Here is an 11,577-nt window from a genome sequence, read left to right as displayed (position 1 = left end):
ATAATTAATTGGCCCATTTCTACATATTTTTGCCTTTGTATCCATATCCTATATTCATCATAATTTATGTTTGAAGACAATTAACTAACTGAGAGTGCAGGTTTCAAGGCGTTTTTTTTTTAGAAGCCATAAAGTGTAGTGAGAAGTAAAATAACACCAGACAGTATTACAAAACAAAAAACTTTTATTCTTCTTCTGTGAAGATTACGTCTCACGCACACACTCACACTTCACACTCAAGCTCACGCGCACGCACTGACTGAACAAGAAGCAAATGAAAATTAGCAATCAGTAACATTATATGTGAAATTAAACAATCAAAGAGGCAGCGAGTAGATGATGAGATGGATGCATTGAGGTATAGTTGATTAAAAATAAAAAATAAAAAAAAAAGTCTACACACCCTTGTTCGAATGGTGGCTGGTGTGCGCTGACTGACTCCCATTAAAATGAGTTTAAATGTTACTGGTTAACTGTGAAAACAACCACATCCCCAATTACTTTTGTCTTTTTTTTCCCCTCCAGTTCTTCAACAAGTTATAGTACACAGAACGTTTCAAATGATTTATCTTGTTTTTATGATGCCAAAACCTGGCACTTAAATAGGGGTGTGTAGACTTTTGTAGTCACTGTATATAACATGATAAAAGCATAAGAGAACAAGCGTTGCTATTTTAAAAAATGACGCAATCAAATTCAGACGGAACCAAATCAGAATTTAACTACGTCGGATGGTGGCCTTTAAATATGTTCTCATGCTATTACAATAACTTCAGCACAAAACAATGTGACGGTGACATCCTGCTGGTCAGTCGCAGCAGGGTTTGTGTAAAAACTCATTTATAACCCAACATGTATCACATTTCCACAGATTATTTCATGTATTTCAATTTATGTAGAATGAGAGTTGAAATCTACCCTGGCACATAATCACATCTATGCAAAACAACAATAATTTCTTATTTCAGTCATTTTAGCTGCAAAAGCTTGTTCTTGATGCATTGTTCAGAAATGATTTAGAATAAAAATGAGCTCAAATAAAAAAGGCAAAACAAGGGCAAATTTGGTCATGTCATCATTTAAAAACACTTTTTGAAGGCTGTCCTATTAAAACTCACATCCCTGCTATAAAGATAAAAGATTTTAAAAATCACTTTATCTGTATTAAAAGCAGTGTTGGGCAACCTATGGCCTGCTGACCAGAGATGGCCATAAAAAAATAAAATTAAAAAATAAAACCTCAGAGGGACTGTTAGAAAAAGCCCCACAAATGCTCATCAAATATATAACATTTGATCGCATCATATTTTCCCAGAATTTATGCTGATCATTGGAGCACTTTAAAAAAAAATGTCCCGATAGGAAAAAAACGGTTCCCCACGCCTGGTGTAACAGGTGTTCAGCTATAAGCTTGTTATTTGTTGCCGTATTTCACACATAGAAATCGCCCAAAATTGCCGATTGTAAAAGTTACCCCCCCATGGAAGTGCTCAACTAATTTCATGAGTTAGCTTTTTTTGTTTGTTTGTTTGTTTGTTTGTTCACACTCTTAGCTAGTAGTACACTACTAGTAACCCTCGCTGCCATTGGTCGTCATGGTAACAAAAGCCGTACTCAGCTTTGGTTCCGTAGACCAGTGTGATCAGTTGGTTCGTTGGCATGAGACAAAGGCAGCAACCCGAAAACCGCGTGGACTTCAACTGTGCTGTCATTTTCGTCGATGTTGACCAACAAATGTTTTCAAGACAGCTGGACACAAAGCATGTCAAATTTAAGACTCTAGATTAACATTAGTAACAAAAATCAATGCTATTTATGAGTCTATTATGAGGAGGAGGAGGAGGAGGAGAAGAAGGTCGATGATGAAGTACATGTGATCCAGGACAGAGCCCTGGGGCACATCCGTAATTACTGGGAAGGGGTCAGATCATATGATCATATGTGAGGGACTTTGGAGCTCAATGAACAGAGTTCGAATGTGAGTCTGTACGATTGCTTCACTATTCTCAAATTCACCTTTTTTCTTTTTCTAAATTGATTATTTGCTGAAAAAAAAAGGTGACCTATTTATAGTTCTCGGCAGTTTTCTTTGCTCCTTCAATAACATCCCAGATGCAACATGATAGCACCAAAGCCCACTCAAAAGTAAAGTAGGAATCGGTGTCAAGGAAGTATGCTGAAGCGACATGTCAATTGTCAAAAAAATTAAAAAATAAAAATAAAAAATTGCATCAGGATTCCAGCTTGACCCTACGAGTCTGCCACTTCAGATTTAAAAAAAAAAAAAAAAAAAAAGTAAAATTTGCTTACTATAAACAAAAAAAGATACAATTATTTCCTTCTTAAAACAATGGCAGACTGGATTGTGCTTAAAAAAACAAAAAAATAAATAAAACAGTGCAGTTGTATCCACGACAGCAACAGTTTCACATCTCCGATTCCCGTGACTTGCGTCTCCACGCCGTCTCGAGCAGGTCGCGCAGCAACCGGCAGCGGATCCGGACGAGCCCCCGGAGAACTCCTCGCGCCGGCTTTGTAGTTAGTAACAGCTTAAAGCCCCCTGCTGGTTTGTGTATGTAATAAATTAATAAATACTGATCGGCCGCCGCCGCCGCGTTCAGTCGATGCGGTTGCCACAGATGGTGAAGCGGTCGATCTCCAGCAAGTCTTTCTTGGGCGCCCGGCGCGCCAGCACCTCCTCGTCCAGGCCCGTGTCCGTGTTGATGATCTTGATGACGTGGTCTTCCTCGTCGGGCGTGGTGACGAAGGCGTCAGAGTCGCTTTTGGGGAGCGCGGAAGCGGGGAGGGCAGCGCTCTCCGCCACGTAGGCCGGCTGCGGGCTGACCGACGCCAAGGGTATTCCGGATTTGTCCGTCATTGGTTCTGTGGGAAGGATTACGGCGTTTAGGAAGAATAGCTGTGCTGGGAATCACTTTTTATTTGATGATGTTGCATTAATTCCATGATTTTACTCAAGTTAGCCTAGCTACAGTATATGTCATCTGAACAGAAGATGACTCAAGAAGCTCACGAACTAGAACATCTAACGCAGCAGAATGGTTCGAGCCAGTCTGCTGAGGCCGCCTGTTTTCTGTTAAGAAATGATTGCAAACTTGACCACACGTGTCGTCAGCAATCTTCCACTCACATGCGCACACACATAGACAAACAAGTACCGTATTTTCACGACTATAAGGCGCACCTAAAAGCCTTCGATTTTTTCAAAAGCTGACCCTGCGCCTTCTAATCCAGTGCGCCTTATATATGGATCAATATTGAGCCGCCACAGGTCTCGCTGTCAAGGCGCTATCGGTGACGCGCATGCGCAGAAGATCCCGCCATCTTGGATTGCTAGCTGATACTATTACTTTACATCAGAGAAAATAATAAAACAGCTGTTTAGTCATTTTGGGAGTGAATGGAGTTGTCAGAAAGCTGCTTTGTAATCTATTCATAAAGTTTGACTGACCTATCTGACTGTTTTGTTGACATTCCCTTTAGCGCAGCTCCATCTAATGGAAGAAGCTAATCAGTCTTCTTTCATGCATAACTACAGAAATAAGTGAACAATTACTGTTGATATGCTTAAATCAGATGATTTGGACAATTTTAAATAATTACTCAAACATTAAAATAGTTGTCAATTAATTTGCTAATTGATTATTCGATGAATTTTGACAGTTCTAGTTGAACCAAAAAAAAAAAAAAACTTCTCAAGCAAAATGCATTAGTTTTTTGCACAAGTCCTCCGAAACGCAATTGACTCGTCGTGCTACCTTGCTGCGCCGTGGCAGCGTGAGGTGGCTTGGCGCGGTGAGCCCGGGAGTTGACGCGGCTGGAGACGGCCGAGGGTGGCGGGTCGAAGAGTTTCTCCTCCATGTTGGCTTCCTTGACGAAGGCGCACGACGTGCCCAGCAGGACGATGCTGTTGAGGACCTTCAGGGTGATCAGCCTGTTCATAAACAAATGACCACGCGGGGGTGAATATTACATTCTTAGAATACAAAAAAAAAATAAAAAATAAAATAGAGCACTAAGATGGACATTTACCCAAAATAGAAGAGCAGCACACACATAAAGGAGAGCGATCCTTGGATCTTCACTGAACTGCTCACCACGCGGATCAGCTGGGGGGGAAAAAATAACACGCAATAAAACTTGATGACAAGAACCAAAACTTTTATGTGTCAGGCAAACTGACCAGCAGTGCAAGAGGAAGAGGAATGAAGCCCATTCTCCTGGATACAGAATCGCTGTAGTCTGTATAAGCCTGCGTGCACATAATCGTTATCAACCAACAAACCATCTTTGTTAAGATGAAAACTAAGTGCTAAGATCTCACGTTTTTCTGCCGACTGCTGACCAGGTCGAAGGCCAGACTTGCTCGGTACTCTCCATAAACCTGTGAAATGCAACAAAGTCAACATATCAGAAATGTAAAATGACATGCGACATATACTGACAACTAGGGTTGTAACGATACGGGCAATATCGTGATATTAAAACTGGCACAATATCGTCGTCGTCATGTGCACGATATTTAAAAGGGAACACATCTGTTAAAAAGGTTGGTTTCCATTTGTGCATTTCTAGCACCCTCTGGTGGCTAGTTTATGAGTGCAATTTAATTTTCATTAGAGATGTTTTGGCCTTCTTCTTTTTTTTTTTCTTTACAATATTGTGACCTTTATTAAATTTCGCCAAACTCCCCACAATATCGGGATAATTATCGTATCGTGACCTTCATATCGTGATAATATCATATTGTGATGTTTGGATATCGTTACATCCCTACTGACAACTTTATTTCAGGCAATGTCAGTTCTTAACTCTCATATAATGATTTTAACCGTAAACTAAAATTAAGTAAAAACATGCATATTTTGAAGATGTCTAACAGATCCATAATGGATTGTGCAACTTTTCAACATCAACAACGTGGCACGGTGGATTTAGCGGTTAGCACGTCTGCCACACGTTCAAGAGGTTCCCCTCGCGTAGGATTTCTTCGGGTTACTCCACCTTCTTTCATAACTGGCGCAACCGAGAATATGTCCATCGCGAGAGATTTGTCTACAGGTTTTGCAGTCAGCGAGATTTTAGTGATTAGCATTGACAGCGCTCAGAGATAAAGAGGCTAATCCCTTCCTGTGTTACCGGCTCCCATTGCATAACCGTGCTGCGACCCATCAGAGGGACACACAGGAAGAGTGAAAAGGAGAGGTCGCCCAGAAACGCAAATTTTCTAACAACGATATTTGACATTTGTTGTTGACGTTGCGTGGCGAGAGGAACTCACGTCGGCGCTGATGTCGTTGAATTTGGTGATGAAGGCGTGCTTGACCACGTCCACCGCCACCTCCGAGGCCATCACCATGGCAACGTCAGGCAACAGCACCCACAGGTGGTCTAAAACACAACATGGGTGGCAATATTTTTTTTTATGATACTTTTGGAAAGACAATGACAAGAAACTATTTGACTTCTTGACACTGTTACAGACTTGAATACGTTCTAAAGATTGAGGGCACATTTTTGTTGTTTATTTGGTTACCGAGATTCCAGGAGAACTGCTCCATGTTCCTCAGACAGACGATGAGCAGGAGGATGTAATTGGTGAACCTCTCTTTTATGTCTGCGCTCGACAAACAAAGCCAATCTTGGATTAACCTCCTTTGTGCACAATTCGTCCGAGCACAACTTCCTAATATTTGCCTTGTGACTTTATTGTGTATCCACTTACCGCTGTTTGACATCTGGAAAAGGTTGTTCTTCTCAAACTTCTTGAACACGCTTCCTTTGATTTCCACAAACTGGAAGAAGGGAAAAAAATGGATGAATAATTGCTTTACGCTTACTGGCCACAATATTAGGTACACCTGCATAACCTAATATTAAAATTAAACTAAATACAAGAGCCATACCCAAAACATTGCCTTCACAGAGTTTGAAATGCTCATTTCTGTCGCACTTAACGCATGAGCTCCCAAAAACGTATAAATACGTTCTAATGTAAATGTCTCAAGTATCCCAAAGACGGATTTATACGTTTTTTCATGTTATTTTTTATTCTTTTTATGTTTTAATGCTACAGAATGCTTTGATGCATCTCAACTGCAAAGAACGGTTGAAGAAATGGTAGTTATTACACAAACGGCCAGCAGGGGGCAACAGAGCAAAGGAGATCAACCAGGGCCATGTTGACAAAAAAACGCTAAAATACGATGAAACTTAGCTATATTCTAATGCTGATTGCTGTAAAACGGAAAAAGATTGGTGGCTAGTTTATTAGTGCAATTTAATTTTCATTAGGGATGTTTTGGCCTTCTGTGTTTAAAATCTATGTTAATTGTCAGATGAAGGGGAACGTAATATGCTTGTGAATCGAGTCAATATGTGGAAGAACTCAACGTACAATGGTACAATGCTTATCAGAAAATATGCCTATTACCGATTAATTAAAAAAAATACATAATGTAAATAACAGTTTTTTTCCCAATTTCAATGAGTGTCAATTCCATGCAAAATTTCACTATTCCCGGCCAATTTGTCTGATATAAACACACAATAGTTTCATCTGACAAAATAGCCTGACTATAACAACTTTTTTTTGTATTGTATTGCACAAAATAAGAAAATAAAACCATACTCTCCAAATTAAACATGAAATTGTAATTTTTTTTTTCGGGTCCAATCCATCCTCGTGGCATATAAAGGGAAAAAAAAAAAAAACAATCTTTAAAACTGATCTACTGCATGTTGCTACTCACATTGTTGGACATCATGATGGTGAGGAGTGACTTGTTGTGTGAGTTGAAGGCGACGTTGAGCGTGGTGGCCTGGACCATGATGAGGATGGCGTGGAGAACTGACATCAAGTACATTGAGGCCAAAATAAAGACATACAATATTGGACTAATAAAAAAATAATAATAATTTAAAAAAATTATAAAAAATAGGAGGGATGTCCACATCCAATCACGGCATCAGAATTTGGGATGCAATTTTCAGCGTTTTTTTTTCTTTTTCTTCTTGGTCTAATAAATAAAATCACACAACCATTTGCTGCTTTGGTGCTCAGATAAAAGCCAAGTCTAATTTTGAAATATTGCTTTGGCATCTCGGTGCCAAGAACTTGTGCTGAGGGGGAAGGGGAGGAGCTTCAATTAGTCAGATGATAGCCTCGTCTGACAGAAAAAAAAAAATAAAAAATGATTTTCCGCCATCTTAAAAGCATCTAAAGCAAATCACAAACATTTTTGGGTTTAATATTTATGCAAATACACAGATGTAATAAATAAATAAATAATTTGATAAATGCTCTAAAAGTCTGTTTTCAAATTGGATATGATGGAGATTTTGAATTTTTAATGATTGACAGTTTAATTGATTGACGTACAGTCGGGGAGACGTATCGAAAAGGATACAGACGTAGAGGACGGCCATGAGGAAGTGCGGGATGACGCCTATGTGCGCCCGCTTCTTCTCTTTGGGCTCCGTGGCCGTCCAGTACAGTGCATCCAGGATGTCCTGGCCGAATGACGAGAAGAGGCGGTCGGCCACCTGCCATTATTAAAAAAATAAAATAAAAAAATAACAGATTGGGAAGGAAATGAGAGGAAGCTAGCCGCCACCAAGATCATCCTCATCTTCGTCGTCCTTGGGAGTACCTCCAGCATGTTGTAGATGATGTAGAGCTTGATGACGGACTGGCCTCGGATGAGGTGGTACATCATGGCGTAGTCGACGTAGCTCATCATGGAGTAACACAGGACCATGATGAAGCCTTTCAGGACATCGCACACCTGAGCCGGCTGCAGGAGGCGCCCACCACTAGCATGAGACAATGACGTTACTACTGCCCCCTATTGGCAATTAACTCATTCACCTGCAGCCATTTCACTGAAGCAACCCCCAGAAGGCCCACAGAATATTGTGTTCTATGGCTATAAAAACATGGACCCTACCTAAAGAAAGATTAGAGGCTCTTTTTTCATCAGGAAAAAAAAAAAAAGTGTATTTCTATCTATTTCCGTTTTGCAGCAATTAGCATTGGAATATAGCTAAGTTTCATCATTATTCACAAATGTGCTTAGAATTGTAGGGAAACAACTTGTTGCAACATGGCTCTGGTTGATCTCATATACTCTGCTGCCATCTGCTGGCCGTTTTTGTAATTGCTATCATTTTTCACCCATTCTCTGCAGTTGAGAGGCAAAAAAAACAAAAAAAACAAAAAAAAACATGTAAATCTGTCTTCGGCACACTTAATAAATTTAAAATAGAACGTATTTATACGTTTTTGGGAGCAAATGAGTTAATAATAAATAACATATTGCAGCTGATCATGTAGGCACACTTAGAACCAGAAAAGATAATTTGGAAATTTGATTTAGATGCATAGCACATCTTCCCACGGGCTCACCACCGGTGGGAGGGGCCAAAGGGGTCGGGTGCAGTGCAGGCTGGGTGGCAGCCAAGGGAGGAGACCTTGGCGGACCGATCCCCGGCTACAGAAGCTGGCTCTTGGGACATGGAATGTCACCTCTCTGGCAGGGAAGGAGCCCGAGCTGGTGTGCGAGGCCGAGAAGTTCCGACTAGACAGTCGGACTCGCCTCCACACACGGCTTGGGCTCTGGTACCAGTCCTCTTGAGAGGGGCTGGACTCTCTTCCACTCTGGAGTTGCCCACGGTGTGAGGCGCAGAGCAGGTGTGGGCATACTTATTGCCCACCCGGCTCGGCGCCTGTACGTTGGGGTTTACCCCGGTGGACGAGAGGGTAGCCTCCCTCCGCCTTCGGGTGGGGGGGGACGGATCCTGACTGTTGGAAAGTACCCTAAATGCACCATTTTGCTTGCGTACGATTAGCAACTAGCAAGTGTGTAGCGTATGTTTTGCACGATTAGTTTTTAAAACATCGCTAGCCTCGCGTTACCAGGAAGTTCGCAAATGCCAATGAGAAGTTAGCATCGACTATGGGAGTGTTTTTCCTTCAAATAACGAATTGAATTGGGCCTTTCTGAATCGAATCTAATCGATTTTAGGAATCTGAATCGATACCCAGTCCTAGACTTTATGTGTTAGTGTAAGCAAAACGTGTAATTGACTGACAGCGTATGGTTTCAGCACATTCAACGAACGCGTCCCACAGCATTTCAGAGCCGGAAGAAAGGTTGATTTTTCATGATGCCTAATTTTATATACTGGTGAGTCATTTAGTGATTCAAATTTGGCAGCGTTGTCAACAACACTTTCCTCTGTGTCGTGTCAAATTTACAAGATTTATTTTCTTTCTCTTTACAGTGACTTTAAGAAAAGGGGTGGACAAACTTGGGAGCTATGTAAGAACATGCCGCCACAATGTTTTATGTTTAATTACATCATTTTACCATATCATCCATCTGTGTTCTTTTTAACAAGATGTCTTAGTATGCTTTTATAAAAAATACTCCAAGGCTCAAGAATGACCATATTGATGATTTTTATTTTTTTTTCTTACCCAAGACCGCAGCATGGCAGTGTGAGAAGCTGCAGAAGGGCCAGCAGCACTCTGAGGGGCAATAACGTGAAGACGTAGAGGAAGGCATCCAGACAAAGGAAGAAGCCAAATGTCATCAACTATAACAAAAACACAAAGATATTGATAAACGATTGTGTAGCACAGTTATTTGCCTTTGTGGAAACGAAAGGATTTTTTTGTGTGGTCGGTGAGTAAAGTTGCATGCACTCAAACAAAGTTTTGGCTCACCTTCTCCAGCTCCTTGGGGATGCGAAGGCAGGTATAGACCTTCTCCCTGCGCTCAGTGTATTTGGCCTCGTTGTGCTCCAGGAAGTAGCCCCTGGTCAGCTCCGTGGTTACGAACCTGACTAACGACAGATCTGCACAGACACATCATGCACCACCATGGAGTCAACTTAATTACAAGATTGCATTTTTTTTTTTTTTTTTTTACATTGCACAATCGGTAGACAGACTGGGCAAAAAATACATCTCTGATGTTTTTTTTAATCAATGCAGTGCAGAGTCAATGTACCATGTTGTTGAGTGTAGTCACACAAATATTGTAACTTTTGATGCTAATTATGACGATAAAAGATTTGGGTCCACATTTCTAAAGGACGTTGCCCGCTAACCGTGCAGTACAGTCGGGCTCACTCCCTCTCGGTCACCACCTCATCTCGCGCGACAACAACAGACCCTCCGGCTGTCAAACCCGAGGCTATCTCTCAGTAGCCCCTAACCGGACTAGCTTTCCCACCTGACAGGTTGCGTTTCTTCCCCTTCCCGCTGCCATTTTTGTCGCTGAATCGCAGGCTATCCGTACCACCATCCTTCCACTTGGCTCTTCCTATCCTCGGCGTCCTCCCGCCGATCTCCCTGTCCTCCTTCTCGGCATCATCCGCCAGACCCGTCGACTGCGAGTCCGCCATCTTTTCAGCGACAGCCTGGGAGACTGACGTCGTGCGTCACTGCGTGACGTCATCACGCACAAGGTTATCGAGTACATTATCGAAAGTATATATCTTTTAAACTATACAGCTTTACTTTATTTTTTAGTTGTTTGTTTTCAATAAGGTATTTTTTAATTAAAGTACGTATCTGTGAATGATAAAAAAATAAAAATTGTTTTGTTTAATGGCACACTGAATTAAAAAAAAAAAAAAAAAGTCCTTCCAATATGATTGTAAAGAAAGAACGTTACCATCCATCTATCCATTACCATGCTTAATATTTTATAGAATTAATATGAAATAAAATATATATACTAAATTAAAAAATAAATTAATGCTTTTAAAATGGTTATTTTTAAAACGATTCATAGCACTTTTATTTTGTCAATCTCATCAAAACAATAACTTTCTCTATGTAATATATTATGTTTTTTCCCTATGAAATATTTGTCCCTTATATTGTAGAGCAGGGGTGGAGGATTAAGAAAAAAAGAAAAAAAACGTAATGTAATGTGTGTGTGTGTGTGTGTGTGTGTGTGTGTGTGTGTGTGTGTGTGTGTGTGTGTAAAATATGTAACTATTATGTATTATGATAAAGTCAAATAATTCATTCTCATTTCTAACTTGTGAAGTTGTAATCAAAGGAATAAAAAATGTTCAACATTAACATAAAATATTTTATTTTACACCTTTTTATTATTTAATTATTTGGAGCAAATCAATTAACCAACTAATCAACGAGATAAGTGAATTTAAAGAAAAAATGTTTAATGTGGTTGTAAAAATATTTTACACTCTTAAAATTTTATTATTTACAATAAAACGTAAATGGTGAGAGAGAGAGCGAGGGAGCGATAGAGCGATAGATAGATAGATAGATAGATAGATAGATAGATAGATAGATAGATAGATAGATAGATAGATAGATAGATAGATAGATAGATAGATAGATAGATAGATAGATTAATCTATGCTTTACATTGCTATGCAATTAACAATTAAATATGGCCCCTATATGCACACTAGAGCAATTTGCGTGTATAAATCTTCTAAATGGAGTGGTGGGAAAAAAACAAATAATGCACTTAACCTTTGGGATTTGAATGAACACAATTACCCATGCGT

At 40.1% G+C, this 11,577-nt stretch overlaps 1 protein-coding gene across 1 annotated transcript; it reads right to left on the bottom strand.

Annotated features, from left to right (window-relative positions):
* Positions 1 to 166: 166 nt before the first annotated feature.
* tapt1b (transmembrane anterior posterior transformation 1b) lies at positions 167 to 10,460 on the bottom strand. Its single transcript, XM_077524998.1, has 14 exons — positions 10,260 to 10,460; positions 9,749 to 9,879; positions 9,500 to 9,618; positions 7,671 to 7,833; positions 7,428 to 7,563; positions 6,771 to 6,868; positions 5,744 to 5,813; positions 5,555 to 5,635; positions 5,300 to 5,409; positions 4,343 to 4,402; positions 4,202 to 4,270; positions 4,051 to 4,127; positions 3,777 to 3,952; positions 167 to 2,883 (listed from the first exon to the last, which is right to left on the bottom strand). The coding sequence occupies exons 1-14, from the start codon at positions 10,429 to 10,431 to the stop codon at positions 2,618 to 2,620; spliced, it is 1,728 nt and encodes a 575-aa protein (XP_077381124.1). The 5' UTR covers positions 10,432 to 10,460; the 3' UTR covers positions 167 to 2,617.
* Between the last annotated feature and the right edge of the window lie 1,117 nt (positions 10,461 to 11,577).

This window comes from Festucalex cinctus, chromosome 6, assembly GCF_051991245.1.
Source record: "Festucalex cinctus isolate MCC-2025b chromosome 6, RoL_Fcin_1.0, whole genome shotgun sequence".
NCBI lineage: Eukaryota > Metazoa > Chordata > Actinopteri > Syngnathiformes > Syngnathidae > Festucalex > Festucalex cinctus.
Note: the sequence above shows the minus strand (reverse complement) of the source record. Positions and strands in the feature narration are given on the sequence as shown.

Excerpts from the sequence above, each read along its gene's own strand:
- tapt1b (XM_077524998.1), bottom strand. The coding sequence starts at position 10,431 with ATGGCGGACTCGCAGTCGACGGGTCTGGCGGATGATGCCGAGAAGGAG. Across the intron at positions 7,564-7,670 it reads TCATCTACAACATGCTGGAG|GTGGCCGACCGCCTCTTCTC; the intron begins GTACTCCCAAGG and ends TAATAATGGCAG. Across the intron at positions 3,953-4,050 it reads GTGCTGCTCTTCTATTTTGG|GCTGATCACCCTGAAGGTCC; the intron begins GTAAATGTCCAT and ends GTTTATGAACAG.